The sequence below is a fragment of the Aquarana catesbeiana genome, linkage group LG10 (genome assembly GCF_042186555.1).
Source record: "Aquarana catesbeiana isolate 2022-GZ linkage group LG10, ASM4218655v1, whole genome shotgun sequence".
NCBI classification, from domain to species: domain Eukaryota; kingdom Metazoa; phylum Chordata; class Amphibia; order Anura; family Ranidae; genus Aquarana; species Aquarana catesbeiana.
In genome coordinates this window covers 59,544,084-59,571,056 of record NC_133333.1, presented here as the reverse complement: position 1 = coordinate 59,571,056, position 26,973 = coordinate 59,544,084, and the positions used below count along the sequence as shown (strand labels likewise).

The 26,973-nt window shown below is 41.0% G+C and overlaps 1 protein-coding gene across 1 annotated transcript in view; it reads left to right on the top strand.

Annotated features, from left to right (window-relative positions):
* The window catches only part of POLD1 (DNA polymerase delta 1, catalytic subunit), a 340,630-nt gene that overhangs the window by 222,582 nt on the left and 91,075 nt on the right, over positions 1 to 26,973 (top strand). Inside the window, exons 22-24 of the mRNA XM_073602248.1 lie at positions 8,904 to 9,006; positions 16,793 to 16,925; positions 23,099 to 23,212. Coding sequence (XP_073458349.1) covers positions 8,904 to 9,006; positions 16,793 to 16,925; positions 23,099 to 23,212 — 350 coding nt within the window. The remainder of the gene's footprint in view (positions 1 to 8,903; positions 9,007 to 16,792; positions 16,926 to 23,098; positions 23,213 to 26,973) is intronic.

The window sequence follows — 26,973 nt, the reverse complement described above, 5'->3', positions numbered from 1 at the left end:
ATTTTTTTAATTAAAAAAAATCACTTTTCAGTTAACAAATGAATGTTGCTGGTGTATATTTCCCTATGCTATTGTAGTCTGACAGTAGACAAACTCTCTTGAAAAAACCGCTATCATCCACTGCACAACCAACCCCCCAAAAAAAAAAAAAAAAATCTGGGCTGCTTGCAGCACTGCCTGTGCCCACTGATCTGTGACTGAGGGGAAAACCAGAAATAGATTGTAGCGCCCATTGCAGCTGCTGTGTCTGTAACTGTCTGTTGTGGAAGGAGGAGGTGTGTGGAGGAGAGTGTGGAAACATTACAGAGTGTGAGATAAAAATTGCATGGACTTCCTTTAACTCACTAAATGCCGGTCACTTGTTGCCCAATTCTCTGGTTACTTAAGTACTCAGCATTTTTTCCTTTGAGAACCCTGTGGTTCTTAGAATGCAAGCCTGTCACTTCATTGAGAAATCCTTGTGTGATTTCCAGTTCTTGGCAGTGAAAAGGATAACTTTATTTTAGCAGTGTTGACTTGTGTTCCACTGCTTTTTGTTTTTTTTCTTTTTTTTTTTTAAGCCATAGGTAATACCATTTTGTTTCCATTGTTTCATGATTGTCTGTGCTCTATTCAGCTGCAGTTATAAAGCACTTTCCATAGTTATGATTCCTATGTGGGGTTGATTAACATAAACCCAGTCTGTTTTAGTCGTCATCTAGCAATCACTGTGTAGGGGAAAAAGTAACCTGCAAGATGTTGAGAAGCTAAATGTATAGGGTAGACAAGTTAGAGGTTTAAAAAAAAAACAATAATGCATATCAAACACTTGCGTGATGATAATAAGGGCAGAAATAGGGAAAAAATCTCCATCAGCTTGTAAAGTCTAAAATGAAGGAAGGGACTGATCCTCCAGCTCCTCGCACAGATCCAGGGTGATCAGACTGATGCAAAAAGAAAGGCAGACGAGGGAGCGGGAGCGGTGTTAAAAGCGCTGAGCAAATTCATTGGGCTAAAAAAATAGCACACTGACAAAGAAGCAGCCTGTATCCAACTGGAGTATATACAGAGTCCCGATGTGGAATGCATTCCAAGCGTTTTGTGTGAAGCAGAAGCTGAAAAGCCTTGGTGAAGGCAGCACTGGACCCACTGTGTGAAGCCCCATACACATTATCAGATTTTCTGCTGATTTTTTTCCTTCAGATTTACCAAAACCATATAATTTGTATGCAATCAGGCAGGCCCTTGCACTACATGGTTTTGGTAAATCTGAAGACAAAAATCAGCAGAAAATCTGATAGTGTGACAGAGCAATGGTCTCTGCTGCTTTGTATACTCATAGAATGGCTGCACGTTGTGGTGTCACTTTCTTATAGCTAGACTCGATGCCTTTGTTGGAGGGCGTGCTCTTTGGAGCAAATTAAAATTTTTACACTACTAGCAAGTTCATTTCAAGTGCATTGTTTTTTTTGTTTTGTAGGATTTCTCCAGCCCTGCAGTCATTCAGAAGCTTACTTTCTTCCCCTCTTAGGGATATAAAAAAAAAAATGTTTTTTATGGAACATTCCATTGTGCAAGTACACACACAGTATTTTGCTGCTGGTATGTGTTTTTGACAATGTAAGCACAACTAAATTCAGCCTTTATAAATAGATATTTTCCCCTTGGGTAGCTCAGTGTACTGGTGACCACAAGGTATGAAAGTAACCGATGCCGTTGTTTTTTTTTTGCCATCTCAGAGTGGGTGGTAGAGACTTCTTATCTCTGTTTTACTTATTTTATTACTGTGTGGGGCCAGGTGGTCCGTTTTGCATTGTGCCAGAAAAAGTGCAAGTGATGCAGAGCATGAATATTTTAATTCTGCGTCTGTAAGCTATAAATTCCACTATTAAAATGTAAGTATGTTAGTTAAAACAAACCAAGTCACTGTCAATCTCTTAAAAATACATTGTGTAAGCGTTAACCTCATTAATTACATACTAAATTAATTGTTAAATTAGGCAGGCCCTCAAGTCAGGTAGACATTGGTAAAAACGTGTTTGCAATCTAATTGTAATATTGACAGATCGACTTCTCTAGTACTGGACGAGCCATAGATAGATGGAAATTTAGACAGTCTCTGCTAAACCGGACAGATTTCAGTTCATCTATGGCCAGCTTAAATGGGCTGCAGTGCTGATTGAAGGAACATTTCCCAACAAGCCAGTTTGAGAGAGGTTGCTCATTAGCGCCCTGCTCCTCCCAAGACATCTTGATCTCTAGCTCCATTGTTACCTCCTCTCATGCTTGCCTCCAGGACTTCTCCAAAACCTCTCCCACATCGTCTGGAACTCCCTACCCCAGTGTATCTGGTTAGCTCCTACCCTGTCCCCCTTTAGGCGATCCTTGAAAATTAATTTATTCAGGGAAGCCTACCCTGCCTCCACGTAAAAACTCTACTTCAGCCACCTCCATCAGATCAGCCCCCACAGCTATTACTTTTTGTACTAGCTGCCCCCCCCCCCCCCTTTAGATTGTAAGGACCACAAGCAGAACCCTCCAATTCCTTCTGCATTGAACTGTGTTGTAATTGTACTGTCTCCCTTTATATTGTGCTGCGCAAACTGTTGACGCTATATAAATCCTGTATTATAATAATAATAATTAGATCAAATTCTCCGGAATGGGAACAGCCATAGATGGATCGAAATTCAGACAGTCCCTGCTGAACTGGCCGAATTTAAATCCATTTATGGGCAGATTAAATCGGCTGCAGGAAAATTTTCCAACAAGCCAGTTCGAGAGAACTGGCTTGGAACAGTAACAGCCATAGATATCCCAAAATTCAGGCAGTTCCCAAGAACCGACCACATTTCAATGGACAGCTTATATCTTAATATTTGACTGTTAGGGCATGCCCAACAATTAAATGATCAGTAGGGAGGCTCCTAAGCTTGGTGAAGAAGGTTGAAGCTCTTTTTTCCTTTAAAAAAAACAAACTTTTTTTTTTCTGAGAAATCTGGAGGCTATTGGTAATATCTCTTTCTATAAATGTTAGTTGCCTAGCTGTCGTGTTGACCATCTCTTCAATAGTTTAGGTCACTTCCAGAACAAGTAAGCAGATAAGGAATTCTGACCTTCCTGACCTGCATACTTTTTCCAGGACAGTTACTTTGACAATACCGAGGCCAGAGGGCCAGACAGCTGGCAAAGTAGGTGAGCAAATGGCAGCTTCCATATTTTCATTATAATAATTGTAAGCCTGTAGTTAAGTCAAAAACCTTATGAAAAGACTTTGCTACCAAACAGTGAGTGCCAAAGGTGCTGCTGAAGCATCTAGACAAATTTAAATGTTTTAAGAAAAAGTCATATATTTCTATTGTAGCTGAGCTGGCCTAGCGGTTTCTAGAGCAGTTCCTGGAGCTTGAGATGGGGTTTCTGGAGCCTAAGGGTTTGCTTACACTCCACTGGAAGCTTGTCAAGAGACTGTTTGATTTCTTATGACGCCTCTCAGAGCAGAGGTGAAAGCATATTCCTGTGTCTATCACATAAAATCCCAATAAAATACATTTACATTTTTGGTTGTAACGTGACAAAATGTGGAAAATTTCAAGGGGTATGAATACTTTTTCAAAGCACTGCAAATACGTTTGTTTTGACTCTGAATACTGGCAGCATAGGACCTCATAATTCTGATGCCCCTGTTGAAAGAGATCAGTCAGAATGGTAAGGGTCGGTTCACACTAGGACGACTTGTCAGGCGACTTAGCCGTCTGACAAGTAGCGTCCCGTTCTGTACAATGGAATCGTTCTTGGACTTAGAAAAAGGTTCCTGTACTACTTTGGGGGCGACTTGAGGCGACTTGCATAGACTTCTATATAGAAGTCGTTTTGCAAGTCGCTGCCCCTGTCGTGTCCAGGTCGCCTGAGGCAGTCGCGATGCAAGTCGCGCTGCCTCATTGTGAACCGGGGCTAAGTGATGTCAACTGACACCCAGCCATCTGCTACTTTATTAATATCAGAATAGTAGATTTTGTGAATGGTCAGTTCCTTCTCTGATGATAGTGATTACCATCATGTCAGTAAAGATGCACTATAAAAAGGTGACTGATTTTTCTGCATGTAAAACTGTGTGCAGTTGTATTGCAACACATGTAATGGCCAGAAGATGATTTACATATTTTGTTGTTTTAATGTTAAACATACTGGTGTTGCATAAAGTTCAAGTATTACTAGTGTCAAACTGTTGGTGCCTCATGCAGTTAAACGGTCCTCCTTCAGATCTGAAGGATGTATCTTGTTCTTCCTGCATGATGTAATCGTCACACATTACTGAGCAGAGTCCTCCGACCGTGCTGACCAGGTGTTCTTACCCCCATTATTTTCCCCCCATCTCTTCTGTGGTATGGCAAGTACCTTGAACACCTTTCCTTTCCCCACCCACCTGCTTTGTTCTGTGTGGGTGGAGGGCTGACCCACGATACTGTGTGCTCCTTTGACTGTGTTGTTGGGCTCCCCTGGGCATTTGTATACAGATCTGTTTTATCTTTTAGAAGTAAGAGCTGGTGTGGTGCTAACCCTTTTCATGACATAGTGATGTCATGCTTCTAGACCTTCTCCAGTCTTTGCAAGCCTGCTTTAAATACTGTTTGACTTGTCTCATGGTGTACTAACAGCAGTGACTGAAAACTACTGTTATCAGAGACTGGCAATGTTTGCTTGGAACTCTATGTAGGGACTAGGTTGCCTAAACATATTTTGGTTTTGAGTTAGTGCTCTCCTGTTTAATTTACGCCTAAGCTACCCCCATGATAATGCTAGTATGCCTTGCTGTTATGCTTGACTGTATTGTTTCGCTGCTTTTATTATTGACCTAAAATATGTTATACAGATCAAGGAAGTCAGAGAGGGCCCTTTCACACTTTGATGTTTTGTGGTTTGCATTACAGCACATTTGGGTTGTTTTACTAAAAGCAAATAGACTGTACACTTTGCAACACTTTGCAAGTGCAGTTACACTATGTTTCCTTAATAAATGTACTGTGGCAAAGCTGTAATTTCTAAAGATATCCCAGTCAGGTGCAAGGTTTAAAAAAAAAAAAAAATAAATTTTTTTTTTGCTTGCTCATGATTCATGATGGAAATCAGCAGAGCTTTATCACATTCACTAAGCTATGAAAATAAGTGCATCTGCACTTGCGAATTGCAGGCTGTTTGCCTTTAGTAAACCCACCTCATTGTGTCACACGTTAAAGTGGAGTTCCACCCAATAGTGGAAGCTCCACTGATCTGCTCCCCCCTTTCCCCCCGGTGCCACATTTGGCAACTTTCGGGGGGTACCTGTTTTTACAGGTACCCGGCCCCACTTCCGGGAGACAGCGATGTGATGCCGTCCCTTCCTCCACCGCTGGCCTGTTAGAAAGCCCAGAGCGCTTCACGCATGCACAGTAGGGGACCAGCTGTGAAGCCGATAGACTTCACTGTAAGTTTCCTTTACCACGATTGGTGGCGGCAGCAGCACCCGAGACCCGATCTGAAATTCCGCTGGGGGGTCGACATCGTAGGCTCCTTGGGCAGGTAAGTGTCCTGTTTCTACAGGTACCCAGCCCCACTTCCAGGAGACAGCGCTGTGGTGCCGTCCCTCCGCCGCCGGGCCTGTTAGAAAGCGAAGCGCGCTTCACGCATGCACAGTAGGGAACCAGCTGTGAAGCCGACAGGCTTAACTGCCAGTTTCCTTTACCACAAATGGCGGCGGCGGCAGCAGCAGCACCCGAGACCCAATCTGAAAATCCGCTGGGGGCCGACATCGTGGGCTCCCTGGGCAGGTAAGTGTCCTTTTTTTTTTTTTTCAGGTACCCGGCCCCACTTCTGGGAGACAGGGCTGTGGTGCCGTCCCTCCGCCGCCGGGCCTGTTAGAAAGCGCAGCGCGCTACATGCATGCACAGTAGGGAACCGGCTGACTGCCAGCTCCCTGTACAACGAATGGTGGCGGCAGCAGCACCCGAGATCCGATCTTAAAATCCGCTAGGGGGCCGACATTGTGGGTTCCCTGGGCAGGTAAGTGTCCTTATATTAAAAGTTTAAAAAATGTTTCCCCAGGCTGGAACACCACTTTAGTCTGCATTACATTAGACTTTCATTTTGAATAGGCTGCCATTGCACAAGAACAGACTTTCCCCATCCCAACACACCACAGCATGTAGTAGTGTGTTACCATGCATTGTGTTGTGCAGCAACACGTGCAACATGAGTGGCACCGCAATAGGCATGTTATCTCGACGTACTGCATTGCAAAGGTGTGTTGTGGCCTTGTGTGTAGGAGAGCTTATATTTTAAGAAGAGGTGGTCAGCAACAGCAGCCGCCATGAAAGGAAAAAGAAATTAGCCACACTCCCAAAATGTATACATGGGATGGAGGAACGCCACACCTTTTTGGAGATAGTAACCCCTTTAGGTTCCAGAGAGAGCCATATGATTTTTCTTTTTTCCTTTATGAATTTAAATGAATAAAATCTTTGCTTTACATTTAAACAACAGAGGAGTGCAATCTGTTTCATCTAGGAATTTCCTTCTACACACTAGCAGTTGCCATCCTAACCATATCAAGTCCATATCCAAAGGCCCATTTTGTAAGGCTAGATGCATGTGCTCAAATGCATGATCTGAGAAGAAAGCCACAGAAGTGGAAAAAAGACTATGAGAGAGGCGTTTATAGAATTCAGGTAGGAAATCATATCAAGTGTCAAGAATGCAGGGAGGATTTATTGAAAGATAAATCCCATGGGGAGAGAAGTCCTAAAAACGTAAATTTAAGTTGGTTGTACTTTCTATGCAATATAGTCTGGAGTTTGGTAAATTAGAAAACTGATATGTAGGTACAGTGCCTTGCAAAAGTATTCACCCCCCCCCCCCCCCCCTGCTTTTTACCTATTTTGTTACATTACAGCCTTTAGTTCAATGTTTTTTTTAATCTGAATTATATGTGATGGAATAGAACACAGTAGTCTAAGTTGGTGACGTAAAATTAGAAAAATATATACATTAAAGTATTTTTCAGAAGAAAAAACTGATAATTGGCGTGTGCGTATGTATTCCCCCCCTTTGTTATGAAGCCCATAAAAAGCTCTAGTGCAACCAATTACCTTCAGAAGTCACATAATTAGTGAAATGATGTCCACCTGTGTGCAATCCAAGTGTCGCATGATCTGTCATTACATATACACACCTTTTTGAAAGGCACCAGAGCCTGCAACACTTAAGCAAGAGGCACCACTAACTAAACACTGCCATGAAGACCAAGGAACTCTCCAAACAAGTAAGGGACAATGTTGTTGAGAAGTACAAGTCAGGGTTCGGTTATAAAAAAAATACCCAATATTTGATGATCCCTAGGAGCACCATCAAAGCTATCATAACCAAATGGAAAGAACATGGCACAACAGCAAATCTGCCAAGAGACGGCTGCACATCAAAACTCACGGACCCGGCAAGGAGGGCATTAATCAGAGGGGCAGCACAGAGACCTAAGGTAACCCTGGAGGAGCTGCAGAGTTCCACAGCAGAGACTGGAGTATCTGTACATAGGACAACAATAAGCCGTACGCTCCATAGAGTTGGGCTTAATGGCAGAGTGGCCAGAAGAAAGCCATTACTTTCAACAAAAAACGAAATGGCATGTTTTGAGTTTGCGAAAAGGCATGTGGGAGACTTCCAAAATGTATGGAGGAAGGTGCTGTGGTCCGACAAGACTAGGATTGAACCTTTTGGCCATCAAAGAAAACGCTATGTCTGGCGCAAATCCAACACATCACATCACCCAAGGAACACCATCCCCACAGTGAAACATGGTGGTGGCAGCAGAATCATGCTGTGGGGGTGTTTTTCAGCAGTCGGGTCTGGGAAACTGGTCAGAGTTGAGGGAAAGATGGATGGTGCTAAATACAGGGATATTCTTGAGCAAAACCTGTACCACTCTGTGTGTGATTTGAGGATTGGATGGAGGTTCACCTTCCAGCAGGACAATGACCCCAAACACACTGCTAAAGCAACACTTGAGTGGTTTAAGGGGAAACATGTAAATGTGTTGGAATGGCCTAGTCAAAGCCCAGACCTCAATCCAATAAAAAAAAAAAATCTGTGGTCAGACTTGGATTGCTGTTCACAAGCGCAAACCATCCAACTTGAAGGAGCTGGAGCAGTTTTGCAAGGAGGAATGGGCAAAAATCCCAGTGGTAATATGTGGCAAGCTCATAGAGACTTATCCGAAGCGACTTAGAGCTGTGATAGCCACAAAAGGTGGCTCTACAAAGTATTGACTTTAGGGGGGTGAATAGTTATGCACATTGACTTTATCTGTTATTTTGTGGTATTTGTTGTTAGCTTCACAATAAAAAAAAAAAAACACATCTTCAGAGTTGTGGGCATGTTCTGTAAATTAAATTATGCAAATCCTCAAACAATCCATGTTAATTCCAGGTTGTGAGGCAACAAAACAAAAAATGCCAAGTGGGGGTGGGGGGGGGGGGATACCTTTGCAAGGCACTTTATATGCCACTATTGCATAGAGCCAGATTATAATTACATTTTTAAATGCTGTGCAGCAACTTGTTCAAGTTGTAACTTTTTGGGAGATTTTACTAATGTGAGATTGTACACCATAGGCCTAGTTTTTCTAATTAACAATTGGTCAGTTTTCATATTAGATATGTAATATATGTTCTTATGTGTGATGACTGCCAAATGCAGATTGCAAACAGATTTTTTGGTGCCACTTAACAAATATTAGAACTATAAGAATATGAATGCTGCTAAACACTATTAGAGGCATTACTAAATCTTCCTTATAACTTGACCAACCTTTGTTCTTTTTCAGTTCAAATTAAGGCTAGCAATTCTGATCTGAATTCTTTATTTCTTCATAACTTTCTATAATTTTCTTTGAACAGAATGAAAAAGAGAGACCCTGGGAGTGCTCCAAACTTGGGAGACAGAGTGCCTTATGTTATCATTGGAGCTGCAAAGGGTGCGGCTGCCTATATGAAATCTGAGGTGAGTTGGCCATTTCTTCATCAGCCAATGGGGTTTTCTTTGAACACTATATAGCACTCTAGTGTGTTGTGGAGACTAGTTTAAGAGTTGGCATTTCCATCAAGCCTTATACTTTGGGGAGGGCGGCAGGTAGAATGGTCTGCATTCTGTAACTCCTTTATGTTCCATGACTGAAAGCCAGTATATTAGTTTTCCAATATTGTTTAAAAATTAGCCTTGATATTTTCAAAGATCAGAATGGACACCTATATACAGGAGACCTTTTATGCCTTGTTCACAGTTTTGTCCTTGTTTTTGTCCTTGTATTACGTAAATGGCACACAAGCTTTTGCCATCTTTTCACTACTCTAGGGTTTTTAATGCTTATACAAAGCCAAAAGGCCTTGCAGACAGGAACTGTAAAAGAAGAACTTGAACTGCCAAAATGAAAGCTCTCTGGAGATCTCAAAGTTTAGGTAGAGCAGTCAGTACACTGCTCCAACTCCTTGATGTTTCTTCTCTACAAAGCTGTACAGATTGGCTGGGCATGACCCAGAGCTTGTTGCTTAAAGGAAATCGGTTTTGGGTCCACAACCATTGCCAGTTGCCATTAATAATCATATTCTGAAAATACTGGTTGACTGGCTAGCATACAGATCTGCTACAGTACTTTGACCTGGAACAAATCTCCAGAAAGTGCTATTAGAATGAGTTGCGAACCTATGATACAGAGGTAGTTCATTCGTTTTTGATTCTTTTATTTGAGTGCAAGTATTTCTCAGTATGGGACAACTTTGTGCACTGATATTTTTAGAGCAAGCTAAAGCAGTTCATACACTGTTGTATTTTTAGAATAGTTGTCTCCATCCATGCTAAAAGCACAGCTAGACGAATCCCCTGTGCTGGACTTATGCTATTCTGATTGGATGCAGCTGCTGTCATAATACAATAGCTCACAGAGAGAGATCCCTGCATCACACATCATTGTGTTGATGCAGGGATTTCTCAGTTTCACTGGTTGAATGAAAAAAAAAAAAACAGAGCGTGTATACCAAGCTTTTGTTTCGGGAGAAATAACAAAGAGAAATACTTGCTTTATTCCACAAACCTTCAGGCTTTCTTCCTGCCTGTGTTGGTATATATGACCAGTCTTATAAAGCCCCTTCTTTTATCTTGTCACTTGCTGAAGTTAAGGGCCTGACCACATTAATGAACAGGAGTGGGGAAGAACTCTGGCTGCCCATAACTTGAGGAGTAAAGTAAGCATTCCTTACAGGTGGAGTATGGGGGGGAAACTGGAGTACCCAGAGGAAACCCACCAAGCATAGGAAAAACATGCAAACTTCATGCAAGTAGTGTTCTGGGATTCGAATCAAGAATTAATGGAGTGCTAACCAACCACAAAGTCAGTGTGCTGCCTCATATTTCAAACTTCAAAGGTTCCTTTCATTGATGACACTGCAGAATACGCTAAAATAGCCTTTCTCAACCTTTTCAACACAGAGGAACCCTTGAAATAACTTCACGATCTCTGGGATCCCCTGCTAAAAATTACTGTTACTACAACTCATGGTACATTAGTGTGATGGTCAGTGAGAAAAATGCTCCTTACACCTGTGGTCATTGGGATACAGATAGCTAAAAAGATCATTGGTGTCAGTGGCAACTTATCTGAGAGGCTGAAATTGCTCAAAGAACCCCTAGCCACCTGCATAAGAACTCTTGGGTTCCATGGGTCCCTGATTGAGAAACCCTGTTCTAAAACCTTCGTTGTCAGATGAACCAAGCACTGTCTGACTTCTTGCTTTCCTTCGGTTCAACGCTGTTATACTATCGCTAATGTACAGGTGCTCTTTGCCCCAATTAATTTTGCTAGTGAATGACACTAACATTTAGCATCTTGTCCCAACCCCCTCTTTCACGGTCACCGCAGTATAAACCACACTCCAGATGCTGCATTTAATTTGCATTCGGCTTCCCCAGAGCCATCACAAGCAGCAATTATAGCAATCTAATATTCCTCCGATGGAGTTTTATCTTTTAATGTACAGACATTAAATGTTCAAAAAATAATGAAACTCTTTTGTGGCTTCTCCCTGCATCCATGAATAGGTGTGACCTGCGTCTGTGTTCGTATTAGAAGTGATTTTGTGTGTCACACCTGAGGAGTGCTCAGGTGCTCTTTGGGAGTGAGTGAGTTCACATACAGGTTGCACTTCTGCTTTTTTTGTTTTTATTCAGAGCCCAGTCTGGCAGAGAAAGTTGTTCACTTCTAACCATGGGACCAGGGACTGCTTTCTCCTATCCAACTTCTGCAATCTCTCTATTAACTGAGCTTAGTCAGTGAGCGGCACAAGACTTCTTTGTACTCTGTTTCCCCAATTGTTTCAAGAGAGGGGAACTACTTTAAAATGAATTGTGTATTTATTATGTATTTTGTGAGCTGGATGACAGATTTTCTTTTACCCAGGGCTCTAACAAAGGCTATTCAGTGGTAAATTGCCAATCCTACAATCCCTGTTAGTTCCCGTTGCTTTAAAAGATAAATGTTATGAACAATTGTGCTTTTGGTTTAAAGCCAGACTGTATGAAATTCCCCCTAAAAGCTAAATGAAGCTTTGAAGTGTATTCACTAAAGTTGCTTTGATGAGATCTTTAACCAGTTGTGTGTGTCTGTATTATATATACAGTACACACACAGGCATATGAAAAAAGTACATGTGGAAATTAACTTTTTTTTAACATATTTAAAGTGGTTCTAAAGGCAGAAGGTTTTTATTTACCTTAATGCATTCTCTGCATTAAGGTAAAAAACCTTCTGCACGTAGTTCCCCACAGCTCCCTCTACTTACCTGAGCCCAATCTTTATCCAGCGATGTGCACAAGAGCAGAGGCTCTTTCTGCTCTCTTGCTCCTCATTGGTTCATAGCAATCACTGTCAGTGACGAGGGGGTGGGGCTGAGTCCCACTGTCTGTCAATAGAAGTAGAAAACAGGCTAGGGAGTGAGCCCACATGAGTGCCCCCCGAGCAAGTGGCAGGGGGAAGGAGCCAGGAGTGCTAGCGAGGGACCCAAGAAGAGGAGGCTCAAGGCTGCTCTGTGTAAAACCCATTGCACAGAGCAGGTACGTATGACCTGATAAAAAATAATGTTCTTTGGTAAGGAACATTCCACATAAATAAATTATGCTACCAAAATTGGTGTGTGCTGTAAATTGCCTCCAGCATTGTTCTTGTTTGTTCTTGCCGGAGGCCCTTTTGCTGAAGCCCAGAGCCCCTGAGCAGCAAAGCACATTGGCCTCTACATTTTTGGCACAGTGATGATAAATACAGGGTAACTCAGCATGCGCAGTTGATGTTGATGAGTGTATTACTGGATTTTAAACAGTTATAGGCATTATTTTTTATGTTTTACATAGCTATACCTGCAAAAGGGGCCAACATGAAGTGTTCTAGCAGAACTTAATTTTCTGATTAAAGTTCCATTTTAAACAGGCAAACAAACATTAGAGCTTCATTCAAACAATTCCTTACAGATAAAGTTAATATGCATGAATAAAAACAAGAAAAAATGTCTATTCATTCATTTATTCAACCAAATCACAATTCAAAGTCCAACACCCCACACTAATAAAGGGGGGGGGGCTTGGTGATCCAGCATAAATATCATGAATACATAGTTTCCTCTTCCAGCAACTGACTGAAAATTCTCACAAAGGAGTATGTGCTAAAAAACAAAAAGGTGGAGCGCATCTAAGAGTATCGGCAGATGAACTGGAAAATTTTAATTAACGTGTGCACCTTGGCCAGTGGCCGAGAAAATGACAATTTGTGTCCCGGCTGACAGGCTTACAGGCTTACAAAACAAGAATTCACAGTCGACTTCCAAGAGGTCTTCATCAAAGCATCCCAAGATTGGGTGTACCATGCTCAACAACTGTGCTGTTGGGTATTAGGAGTCCATGCATTGTGGAGTAAGGAGGAGAATAACAATAGATAAGCGAAATGTATTAAAATCAATAAAATGTGTTTAAAACAAAACATGCACTTGCACATAAAAAAAATCATTAAAAATTACACACCCCAAGCCTGATTATTAACCCTGGCTATTCAAAAACACATGGGGTAAACATGCAGCTGACTGTCAAACCCTTGTTGACAAACCGTTATTTGAGGCTGCGTAGAGATATTTACTCTCACTTACCCTCCTGCTTGCAATGTTTTGCCATACAGGTAGTGGGGAGAACTCCGGAACAGCAACAGGACAGAAGGACAGAATGATTTATATATATATATATATATATATATATATATATATATATATATATATATATATATATATAATATATTCTCAAATATGTAATTTTTTTAACTAGAGTATAGAAAGGTACTTCAACCCCTGTCAAATTTTATTTCCCTATTTGTTGCTGCTGCGGATATTCGCCCACGTCTTGTCTGTAGAGAGAAATATGAAGGACGCTATTGCTGGCGTTCCCTGAAAATGATCAACCCAAATAATAATCCTCCTGTGCACCAAATTATTTCACTACAAAAAACAAAGTGCTAACATGTAACTACTGACACCAACATGTGTTCCCAGATACATACAAATAATTTTCTAAAATAAATAAGTTCCATGCTACCAAAAACTGAACATAAATATTATAGCTATAAATAAATCCCACACTGCCCCAAAGCACCCCCGCCATGTTGAGGGCATGTGGCTTGGTATGGTTCAGGAGGTGTGGGTGCGCTCGCTCGCGCCTCCCCTTTTAGTGAAAATTATCCTTATACATATTTCATTAAGTGATATATATATATTTTTTTTTTTTTTTTTTACACATGTGATATATTTATAGGTGTAATGTTTACTTATTTGTAGTGCAACATTTATTTATTTTATAGGATTACGTCCCTGAAAATGGCAATTGGGGCCCTTTCACACTGATGGGCATGCTTTATTATGTATGCAGGCTGACAGTGCTCACACAAAGCAGCCTATCAGTGTCAAATGTTTAGAATAAGATTGATGAAAAAGGAAGTTTGATTGGTTGATATGGGTTATTGAACTATGACACTGTACAACGTGGTGGATCTGAACTGTCCAAAACAAATAGGTATAGAAATAAACTAAGGAGTGCGGACAACCAAGGGTGCATTGGGGTTAATTTACCAAAGGCAAATAAACTGTGCACTTTGTAAGTGCAGATGCATTCATTTTTCCCAGAGCTTAGTGAATGTGGCGAAGATTCACTTTGTAAAGAATACACAATCGGGTGCAAGGAAAAAAAAAAAAAAACACTGAATGTTTGCTTGTACATGATTGGATGATGGAGATTAGCAGAGCTTCACCACATTCAGTAAGCTCTGAGGAAAATGAATGCACATGCAAATTGCACAGTCTATTTGCCTTTAGTAAATCAACCCCATTATGTCATTTATGAATGAGAAAAAGAACTGAGTAAGTCTGCACCAGTCAACTGATTAATGTGAATTACAGCGGGTAAAATAAGTACTGCACATGTCACCATTTTTCTAGGAAAATATATTTCTAAAGGTGCAATTGATATGAAATGTTCACCACATGTCGGTAACAACCCATGCAATCCATAAAGACAAAGAAACCAAAACAAATCAGTTCAGAAATTAAGTTATGTGTGTTAAAATGGAATGACACAGGGGAAAAGTATTAAACACGTTAACTGAAATGTATTTAGTACTTCGTACAAAATCCTTTGTTGGTAATGACAGCTTCAAGATGATCCTGTATGGACAAACTAGTTGCGTGCATTGCTCGGGTGTGATTTTGCCCCATTCTTCCACACATTCTTCAAATCTTAAAGGGTCAGTGGGCCTCTTCTATGAACTCTGATCTTTAGTTCTTTCCATAGATTTTCTATTGGATTCAAGTCAGGTGATTGGCTGGGTCATTCTAGCAGCTTTATTTTCTTTCTTTGAAACCAATTGAGAGTTTCCTTGGCTTTGTGTTTGGGATCATTGTCTTGCTGAAATGTCCACCCTTGTTTCATCTTCATCATCCTGGTAGATGGCAGCAGATTTTTATCAAGAATGTCTTGGTACATTTTTCCATTCATCCTTCCTTCAATGATATAAAGTTTGCCAGTAAAGTATGTCCCACACTATGATGTTCCCACTTCACTGTTGTTTTGGCATTTTTGGGGTGATGTGTAGTGCCAATTGACCTTCAAACATGGTGTGTGCTATGGCATCCAAAGAGTTCAGTTTTGGTCTCATCTGACCAGACTATATTCTCCCAGTAATTCACAGGCTTGTCTAAATGTTGTGCAGCAAAATTTAAACAAGCTTCAACATGCTTTTTCTTCAGCAATGGAGTCTTTTGTGGTGAGTGTGCATACAGGCCATGGTGGTTGAGTGCATTACTTTTTGTTTTCTTGAAACAATTGTACCTGCTACCAGGTCTTTCTGAAGCTCTCCACAAGTGGTCCTTGGCTCTTGGACAACTCTTCTGATAATTCTTTTCACTCCTCTGTCAGAAATCTTGCGAGAAGCACCTGGTCATGGCCGGCTTACGGTGAAATTATGTTCTTTCCACTTCCGGATTATGGTCCCAACAGTGCTTACTGGAACATTTAGATGTTTAGAAATTCTTCTGTAACCAATGCCATAAGTATATTTCGCAGCAATAATGTTGCAAAGGTCTTGAGAGAGCTCTGTGCTTTTGCCCACCATGAGATGTTTCTTGTGTGACACCTTGGTAATGAGACACTTTTTTATAGGCCATCAGTTGAGACTGAACCAGCTGATATGCTATATTTCAGCTAGTGTCTTGGCTTTCCATGCCTTTTTTTTACCTCTTTGTTTTTATGTGTTCAATACTTTTTCCCTGTGTCATTCCATTTTATTACATACAACCTAATTTCTGAACATATATGTTTTGGTTGATTTATATGTATGGATTGCATGGGTTATTACCAGCATGTGGTGAAAATTTCATGACAATAGCACCTTTAAAAAATATATTTACCTAGAAAAATGTTCACGTGTTCAATACTTATTTTACCCGCTGTATGTATCATGTATTACTTTATTACAATAGGATTCTTAAAGGAAGGGATTTTCAGAAACAGTGACATATCCCTATCTGTTTTAGACATCTTTAAGCTCTCCTCACCAGCTTATATAACCAGTTGTACCCCTATTCTATAGGTTATATTAATCCACGCTAATCAATAAAAATCTATAAAAATAAACATGTATTCTAGCAGTTGTATTGGTAGCTGCTGTATAGATAAGAATCAATAAACTTCCTCTGGAGTAGCCCTCTATCTTTTGGTACCCCTTGTTCTGTTGCTTATAGTGCTTGGTAGACCAAAGTCCAACCAATGACACACACACACAAGGGTTCCAAGAGCACCATTTTATTGTATGCTCATGCTGTGATTTTTTTTTTTTCATAACTCGGTCCATATATGAGAATTGGATGCGTTTTTAACCACATCCAATTTGTATAACATGTAAATGTGAACAGGTTTCAATGCAGGCGGTTCACACGTGCGGGGTGGCAACTGTGCGGTTTTAAAAAGGGTCCTCTGCATTTTTGGGTCCGGTTCAGGTGCGATTTCAGGTAAAAATTTGCACCAGAATTCCAGCTGGAAACAGTGAACAGAACTGGACTTCCACACTGAAATTGCGGCCGCATATTTGTGATTCCAGGCTTAAATTTATACTTGACAAATACTTTCTCCTCTGATAAGCACATTTAACAGCTAACACATTACTTGGATGAAGATAATGATACTTGTCTCTCCACATTACTTAATTTTGCAGGACCCTATTTATGTACTTGAAAATAACATACCTATTGACACACAATATTACTTGGAGCAGCAGCTGGCCAAACCCCTGCTGAGAATCTTTGAACCCATACTGGGGGAGTCCAAGGCTGAAACCATACTTCTAAGTGAGTACTATTTGCAGCACCCCATGTAATACAATGTAATAATTGCACAACTGACCTGTAAGTGTTTTATTCTAGCAATAAGCCAGATAAAAGCTTTAAGTGCTGAAGTGGAAATGCATACATGCTGCTGTTTGTCTGATGTACCAATTTAACTTGATTTTCTTTTCAGTGAATACACTGTTCCAGGAAGAAATTTTTTTAAACCCCTTAATGCCGACCGTATGGCAAATTTGCATTCTCGGCTTGAAGGGGTTATACCAAGGCATCACCCCAGTACCATATTTTAGAGCCAGTGGTTGGCTTATTAGTGAGAACAACCGATGCAGCTAAAAGCCGAGCGTGAGGGGACATCCCCCCTGGCCGCCTTCCACAGCTCTCCTGGGCTCTCCCGTCCCACCGGGAGGACCGATCGACCAGCCGACACGTCTGCCGGCTGGCTGAAGACCCGAATGAAGCCGGAAAAGGCTTCGATCGTGTCTCCTATCTAGTAACCCAGAAGTGATGTCATGACATCACTTCCGGTTTACTCGGCTGCCAATGGCGTCGATTTTTTAAAATCCCTAGTATTCCAAAACGCAGATTTTTGAATACTTTTAAGTGCAAAGGAGGGATTTGGGGTCTTATAGACCCCAGATCCCTCCATAAAGAGTACCTGTCACTGACTATTACTGTCGCAAGGGATGTTTACATCCCTTGGGACAGCAATAAAAATGATCAGAGTTTTATTTTTTTTTTAAATAATGATAATAAAAAAAAAAAATTAAAGCGTCCTGTGCTCACGCACAAAAGCGAATCCTCCAAATGGTGTTCAAGCCACACGTGAGGTATTGCCAACGATCGTTAGAGCGAGAGCAATAATTCTAGCACAAGACCCCTCTGTAAATCTAAACTAGTAACCAGTAGAAATTTTTAAAGCGTCGCCTATGGATCTGTAGTTACCAGGTATATATCTTGGCTCTTTTTTGTAAATTGGTACCACGTTTGCTTTTTGCCTTTCCAGTCAGTAAGGTGTCCATAAAAAGGAATAATGGTCTGGCTATAATATAGTTGTTGTCTATTATACTGGAAAGCACTGATGAATATCTTCATTTATTATGTCCCTAAAGTACTCCTACATTTCTTCAGTGTTGTCAACTTATATTTAAATTTAAAGTGTCATTAAACCCACATCATAAAAAGTATCAATAAAAAGTGTATTACATACTGTTCATTTTTACTGAATCACTGAGATTCATTTTCTGTATTCTGCAAAAAACCTGGTTGATCCTGCTGCTCTCGATCTCCATCTTATGTTCATGTCCCCAATTCAGCTAAGGGTTTTGCACCTGTGGGGGCAACTCTGCACATGTTCAGTTTTCAGTGAGTTTCTATGCTGAGCATTTCCTCCCTATCACATCTGAGCCACCCATGTGGGTGTATATGTGGTAAATGACAGCCCACTCCCTCCTCCATGCCCACTAACAAGCTAAACACAATGGGGGTGGGATGTAGTTTAATGGCGGATTCACCTCCCTCTAATGCCCCGTACACACGGTCGGACTTTGTTCGGACATTCCGACAACAAAATCCTAGGATTTTTTCCGACGGATGTTGGCTCAAACTTGTCTTGCATACACACGGTCACAGAGTTGTCGGAAAATCCGATCGTTTTAAACACGGTGACGTAAAACATGTACGTCGGGACTATAAACGGGGCAGTGGCCAATAGCTTTCATCTCTTTATTTATTCTGAGCATGCGTGGCACTTTGTCCGTCGGATTTGTGTACACACGATCGGAATTTCCGACAACGGATTTTGTTGTCGGAAAATTTTATCTCCTGCTCTCCAACTTTGTGTGTCGGAAAATCCAATGGAAAATGTCCGATGGAGCCCACACACGGTCGGAATTTCCGACAACACGCTCCGATCGGACATTTTCCATCGGAAAATCCGACCGTGTGTACGGGGCATTATTCTAAGACACAGGCTGGAGGGGCACAGCCTGTGACTGGCAGAAATCTGCCTGCACCTTATTTACACAAAATAGTAAAGATTTGATATCAAATATATATTTGTATGACAATTTAAAACAGTTTATTGATATTATTTATTTTTACTCCGTATTCCAAAGGCTGTTTTTTTTTTTTGTTTTGTTTTTTTTTTTTTAACCATTTCCGGACCAGCCGCAGCAGTTATACTGCAGCACGTTGGCTCAGCTGGGCGAAGCGTCATAGCTGTACACCGGCAATCGGATTTGCTTCAAAACCGATCAAGCTCAGGCCAATAATTTCTGGCCTGGACCTTGTGATCGGTTCTAGCGAATGAAATCCTCCCCTGCTTGTGTAAGTTTAAACACAGGCAGGGGAAGTGATGTCATCTCCCCTAGTGGAACTCTCTTCCGTTCCAGAGAGAGGAGAGAAGACATCTCAGAGTAAGTTGCACCAACACTACACTGACACAGTACACATAGGCACATTTGTCACCCCCCTGATCGCCCCCCAAGTTAACCCCTCCACTCTGTCACTGTGTCACCCAGTGCAGTGTTCATATTTTTTTTTTTTTTTTTTTGATCACTGTACTGGTTTCATTTGTGACAATAATCGGTTTTGGGGTACTTGGTGGTAGGCCCAGATAGGTCTAGGGACCCCCCTAATAAAGGTTTAACCCCTTGATCACCCCCTGTCACCAGTGATCACCGAATTAGTGTCACGAGGGACGCTGGTTAGCTAGTTATTTTTTTATAGCGTCAGGGCACCCGCCGTATAATACCTAAATAAAGGTTTAACCCCCTGATCACCCAGCGGGTGATATCAGTTAGGTTTTAGCATCAGTCAGGGTCTGTTTCACCCCAGGCAGTGCCAGTATTGCTAAAACCCATGCACGCACCATACGCCTCCCTTAGTAGTATAGTGTCTGAACGGATCAAGATCTGATCAGATTTATATTAGCGTCTCCAGTAGTTTAGGGTTCCCAAAAACGCAGCAATAATGGGATCAGCCCAGATACCTGCTAGCACCTGCGTTTAGCCCCTCCGCCCAGCCCACCCCAGTGCAGTATCATTCGATCACTGTCACTTGCAAAACACTAAACACCTAACCGCAGCATTCGCAGAGTCAGGCCTGATCCCTGCGAACGCTAACAGTTTTTTGGTAGCACTCGAAGCAGTCACTGACAAGTGCTCTCCCCCCCCTCCCCCACCGTCTTCCATGTTTTTCTCTGGCTCTCCTGTCCAAACAGGGAACCTGAGAATTCAGCCGGTGGTTCCGCTAGCTGACCATAGAGCTCCAACGGCTCCAATCATCTCTATGGCCTAGGAAACCGGAAGCTACGAGCATTTCAGGACTTATATAAACAGCGCCATTGGGAAAGCATTTTATAACACCGATCTTGATGTCGTCAGATTCTTTGAGGGCAGAGGAGAGATCTAGAGTCTAATAGACCCCAATTTTTTTCAAAAAAAGAGTACCTGTCACTGCCTATTGCTATCATAGGGGATAATTACATTCTCTGAGATAACAATAAAAATGAAAGGAACAGTTTAAAAATAAAATGAAAAAGCAAAATTAAATAATTAAAAAAAAAACGAAAAAAAAAAAAAACACTCCTTTCCCCCCGTGCTCACGCACAAAGCGAATGCAAGCTTCGGTCTGGTGTCATATGTAAACAGCAAATGTATGTGATTTGTCGCTGCTGCACGTTTGTACGCAATTTTAAAGCATGTCGCATTTGGTATCCATGAACTCAGCATAAGATCATCTTTTTTATTTAATCAAACATTTGGACAATATAGTGTGTTTTAGTGCATTAAAATAAAAAAAAAAAGTGTTTTGTTTTTTTCAACAAAAAATTGCATTTGAAAAATCGCTACGCAAATACTTTTGTAAAAAAAATTGCAACACCCACCATGTTAATCTGTAGGGCCTTTGTTTTAAAAAAAAATATAACGTTTGGGGGTTCAAAGTAATTTTCTAGCAAATAAAAAAATTATTTTTTCATGTAAATAAAAAGTGTCAGAAAGGGCTTTGTCTTCAAGTGGTTAGAAGAGTGGGTGATGTGTGACATAAGCTTCTAAATGTTGTGCATAAAATGCCAGAATAGTTCAACCCCCCCCCAAATGACCCCTTTTTGGAAAGTAGACACACCAAGCTATTTGCTGATGGGCATGTTGAGTCCATGGAATATTTTATATTTTGCCACAAGTTTCCAGAATATGACAAACTTTTTTTTTTTTTTTGCACAAAGTTGTCACTAAATGATATATTGCTCAAACATGCCATGGGCATATGTGGAATTACACCCCAAAATGTAATGTAGCTGTGTACAGGACCCCGAAAACCAATCACCGCCTTCAGGCTTTCTAAGGGCGTAAAATGACGATTTTACTTCCTCATTACATATCACAGTTACGGAGGCCCTGAAATGTCAAGATAGCACGAAACCCCCACAAATGACCCCATTTTGGAACGTAGACACTCCAAGGTATTTGCAAAAGTGAGTATTTTGCAGCTCTAATTTGTTTTTGAAAATGCAGAAAGAAAAGTAAAATGTATTTATTTTTCAATTTTCAAAACTTTGTGACAAAAAGTGAGATCTGCAAAATACTCAACATACCTCTCAGCAAATAGCTTGGGGTGACTACTTTCCAAAATGGGGTCACTTGAGGGGGTTTTGTGCTATCTTGGCATTTTATGGCCTTCGAATCTTTGATAGGTAGTGAGGAGCGAAATCAAAAATCTGCTCCCTTAGTAATCCTGAAGACGGTGCTTGATTTTTGAGGCCCTGTACGCGGCTAGGCTCCCCAAAAGTCCCCCATATGTGGTATCCCCATACTCAGGAGAAGCAGTAGAATGTATTTTGGGATGTTATTCCACATATAACCATGGCATGTGTGAGCAATATATCATTTAGTCACAACTTTGTGTAATTTTTTTATTTTATTTTTTTGTCATTTTTCAATCACTTTTAACAAAAAAATAAAATATTCAATGGGCTCAACATGCCTCTCAGCAATTTCTTTAGGGTCATTGGCCATTGGTCATTTACCCTGCCATTTTAGCACCTCAAAAAATGAGATAGGCAGTCATAAACTAAAAGCTGCGTCAATTCCAGAAAATGTAACCTAGTTTTTAGACGCTATAACTTTTGCGCAAACCAATAAATATACCCTTATTGACATTTTTTACCAAAGACATGTGGCTGAATATATTTTGGCTTAAATGTATGACTAAAATTGAGTTTATTGGATTTTTTTTATAACAAAAAGTAGAAAATATATCTATATATATTTTTTTAATTTTCGATCTTTTTCCATTTATATCGGAAAAAATAAAAATCACAGAGGCAATCAAATACCATCAAAAGAAAGCTCTATTCGTGGGGAAAAAAGGACGCAAATTTAGTTTGGGTACAACATTGCACGACCGCACAAATACCAGTTAAAGCAGCACAGTGCCAAATTGTAAAAAGTGCTCCAGTCATTGAGCAGCCAAATCTTCTGGGGCTGAAGTGGTTAAAAATGTGACCAGTAGCAGAGGACTAGAAGTTCCTGCTGCTTTTGTTTCCCTGCAGACAGGCTGGGAAAGATCTGGGTCATGTGACAGCTGTATATCGATTAGGAAAAAGGTACTTCCACATTTTTTTAATTCAAATAATTATAGTGCCATCATCCAATATACAGAAAGTGAAAGGACAATGTAAATTAAACAGTGTGTGTTTAGTATCACTTTAAAGCCAACTGCAGTATATGCTATATTTTTGTCTATATGTGGATAGGTGTATTTGACATGCAGACAATCTATTAATAATAAAAAAAATTGTGCGAAATGAAAATGTTCCTATTTGTGGGACACTAGTTTTAGGGCAGTGATTCCGTTTCACCACTCCAGAAGTATCTGAGGACATTGCTTTGTATTGGATACCCTTTTAGCTGAAGAATGTTTGCATCTGCCTGTCCATAGATGGACATTACACTTCCTTTCATATCAGCCAGAAAAACTGACAAGCAGACCTGAATGGAACAGCCATTGTAAAGTACCCTAAATTTATTTCTGATGAGTATCATACATATGTTTTACATTGAGCCATTTTTATTTAAACAAAGTTGTATTTTTTAACCTTGTCAGTATTGATTACAGAAAGAAAACATAACCAATACCTGGTATTGTCTGATATTAGCTCTGTGTTTTATTGACAGAGGGAGAACATACTCGTTGCAAGACAGTCCTTACTTCTAAAGTTGGTGGCCTCATGGCATTTGCGAAGAAACGCAGTACCTGTATCGGGTGTAAAGCCTCATTAAATCACGATGGTAAGACAACCGTTGATGACTAATTGCTTAATATGTGTGCTTAGTACCCTTAATTTAGAACTCCATCAAGTGCAAATCATTGGGTAGTGCAACTCTAGTCTGATCATTTTCAAATCCATTCACCTGCCATACCTTGCTGTCACATTTTCCCATATAGTTCACTCAGTCTGAGATAAAATAAGAAGTAGTCATAGTTAGGACTCTCAAGTTACAAAATTACTTTAAGGCCCCTTTCACACGAGGCGGACTCCGCTTCCACGGAGTCCGCCTCTGTCCGCCGGCTCAGCGGGAGATCTCTTCGTTGATTTCCACTGAGCCGGCGGATGACAGGTCCCTCTCTGCTCACTGAGCGGGGAGGGGCTTGTCAGGTGCCGCTGCCGCCTATGGAGGGATCGGATGAAAACGGACAGCATGTCGGTTTTCATCAGATCTCATCCGATCCGCCAGCGACAGACCTGGACGTAGGGCCATCCGTCTACTTTTAGCGGATCGGACCGGGTCGGATGTCAGCGGACATGTCTCCGCTGACATCCGTCGCTCCATAGGCTAACATGGAGCGCCCGTTCAGGTCCGCCGTCAAAACTGACCGATCGTGTGAAAGGGGCCTAATAGTGGCAGAATGAAAGCATGGCAGTGTGCACTGGTTACACAATAATCTTGCTTACCTTGTAGAGCAATCCTTTAAATTTTATGATACTTCTGTTGTCATATCTCCGCCAAAATATCTCAGACTTTAACTACCCCTTGTGCCCTTATTTAAGGAATTTCCTCTTTTTAACACTCATTGTTAATGCTGCAAGTCTGATTTTAACAGACCAAGTGTCCTGGAACAACAAAGGTACTTTTCCAGCTGCCTCTGCTCAATGGGCTGCAATGAAATGCAAGGTTAAGGCCTAATTCCAAGGCATGCTTTGGTTAATTAATAAAGTGTTATTAGTGCTTGTGGCCAGTGTGCTCTAGGTTAATACTTTTTGCTGTTTAACTGTTTTGGCACTTCTCATTTTATGAGTTATTTATTAAGTGAAGAAGTCTGTTTGAAAATCAAGCCTATATGCTTTCATATAAAATTTCCCTTCATTAATCCTTAGGTACTTTTCTCCAAAATTTACTAGTTAAACTATTTCCTGGTCTGCCTAAATATACCTGCAGAGTTTTTATGAAAAACCATTAAGCCCCAAGTTTGCATTGCCCATGGCAACCATTCAGACATTTTGATTTTTTTTTTTTTTTTTTTTTTAATATACATGCCCTTTGGGGCATATGTATGGTCTGGTGTCCCTACCTTACATTTGCATAATTATTATGCTTACCCATTGAGGGACTTTGCTTCTGCACCATTTGTGATACTTTGGTAGGTATGTGGCTTTGTGGTGTCATGAGTCCATTTTTAAAATGTTGCCTGTGGTTCCAGAGTGTGCTGATGTACAGCAGCTCCAGGCTGCACTGTTAATGAACAAGACCAAGAAAATCTGTAATAAGGGAAATATGTGCTCTGCTATTGCTGACCTTCCTGTAAAAATGTTAAGCTGACCATAGACAATTTGAATTTTGGCCAGTTTAGCAGGGACTGGCTGAGATTTGAAAAATGTATGGGCAGGCTGATTGTACCCAAGTTAATTTATCGATCAACTTGGGTACAACCAACATGTCGAATTTTCTACATATGTTTACTATAGCCACTAGCAGTAACCACTGTATTCTGCCAACCAAGAAGTCACCTGCTTCAAACGCCCCTGCGAGCTCCACCGGCGAGTAGAGTAATATTATGTTTTGGTACTTATATTACTTTATACAATGGTCATCTACACCAGCTGTGCTTTATACAAAAACTCAATGTATACTTGTATATTTATTTTGCGTTTTCCAATTAAAAAAAAAAGTGAAAGAATACAGTGGCACAGCAGTGAAGATTCCTCCATCCACCTTGCTTGTGCATGGATAGGGGAATCTGTTGTTTTTTTTTCTCATTTGGCCTGCCAGGTGTACGAAGAAAAAAAAATTAATCTGTGGGCAGCTTTAGGGCAGTGATATTCCCAGCACCTGAATGCTCACCTGACAGGGGTGAGCCCCTCACAGAAGCAAAGTAAGTTAGTGGGTTATTTCAGTCTATAGAATACTGCACATTGCATCAAGCATATAGCTCCGTTCAACCATAAGTCAAGTCCAGTGACTTTAAGCTCAGTATACCCTTTGCAAAATGGGCTTAGAGGGTACCACCTTACAGCATTATGAAAAGCTCTGAGAAGCCCCTTTCCATGCTTGTCTGAGCCGAGCCATAATTAAAATATGAGGGCTGCTGTAAGGCCATTTTTATGCCTCATTAATGATTTTTAGGTTATGGCTGGGATTTATTGCAAGCCCTGTAGGCACAATACTATTTTCTTTTTTACCAATGGAGCTTGACAGGAAAACACAGCCATTTACAGTATTTTTATTTTAGTGAATCTGCTAGGGGGTGTTTATTTTCCTGGAACAGTTTTCCATTTCGTATTTTATGCTGAGGAAAGTTCCTCATTTTTTCTGCTGGGTTTGCTCAACCTCCCTTCTAAACAGAGAGAAAAAATACAAACAGCAACAATGGTGTAATAATAGAAAGTCCAGCCATAATGACGGCTGGTTTACTGGCTACTGTTGGTGTGTTACAGCTCCTGCAAGCAGAGAAAATCTTGATGCGGGTGTTACTGAAGCCTCTGTCAACCTTAAAATATTATTTAAATTTTAGGTGGAAGCATGCAAATCCATTTGCCCTTCTTATGTCTCTCTGGGTCTCTAGGAATGAGAAATCTATCTGTTACCAGTGATGCCAACCTTCTTTAGCTGGTGGGAAGGCTATAAATCAGTCTGTAACACAATATATGAAAATAGTATAATTTTTTTTTTCAAATAAAAGGTACCTTTTAGCTTTTAAAGAATACATTCCTTAAAGCCGTTGTAAACCTCTGATATGAAATATAAACAAAGCATATCCCTCTATAGTGTGTACTTGTCTAAATCCAGAGCACTATGTTTCATTTCTCTCCGCTGCTTTGTTCTTCTGCTATCTGCATGAGTTACTTCTGACAAGTTTTCTTGACACGAAGAGGTAAAAAGGTGACGGGGAAGGGAGCGCCAGCTCACATCCTGTGATTGACAGCCTCAGCTCTGTTCTTGTGTGCTGTGTGAAGGGGTGTGTTTCCCTTTCCTCCAATCAGCTCTCCCTGAGCTCTGCAGAGTAGAACTTCAGCTCCCCACACCTACTTTCTAAAATCTCAGACAAGCTGTATGCATGCTGCACTTTTAAGGGCTGTAGAGAAGAAAAGCTGCAGATTCAACCTATGTAGGAAGATTTGTTTCACCTCTGTGTATCACCTGAGGCCAGTGTTCTCACTGGGTATTTGTAAGGGTTTACAACCACTTTAAAGTGATTATAAAGCTTTTTGTTTTGTTTGTTTTTAAATAACAAACATGTTATGCTTGCCTGCTCTGTGCAAGGGTTTTGCACAGAGCGGCCCAGACCCTCCTTTTCTGGGTTCCCCCTGCGGTACTCCTGGCCCCTCCTGCCTGCCAAGTGCCCCCACGGAGAGCCGCTTTCCATGGGGGCACCTGTAAAGGGGCATTCCCGACTCCTGCTGCTGCGTCACTTGACAGACAGCAGGACTCGACCCCGCCCCCGGCTTCCGTGTTAATGGCTCCTGCTGCTATCAATCTATCCAATGAGGACACGAGACAGCAGCTGGAGCTGCTGGGCTTGTGCTCCTCGCTGGATCGTTAGGGTCAGGGAA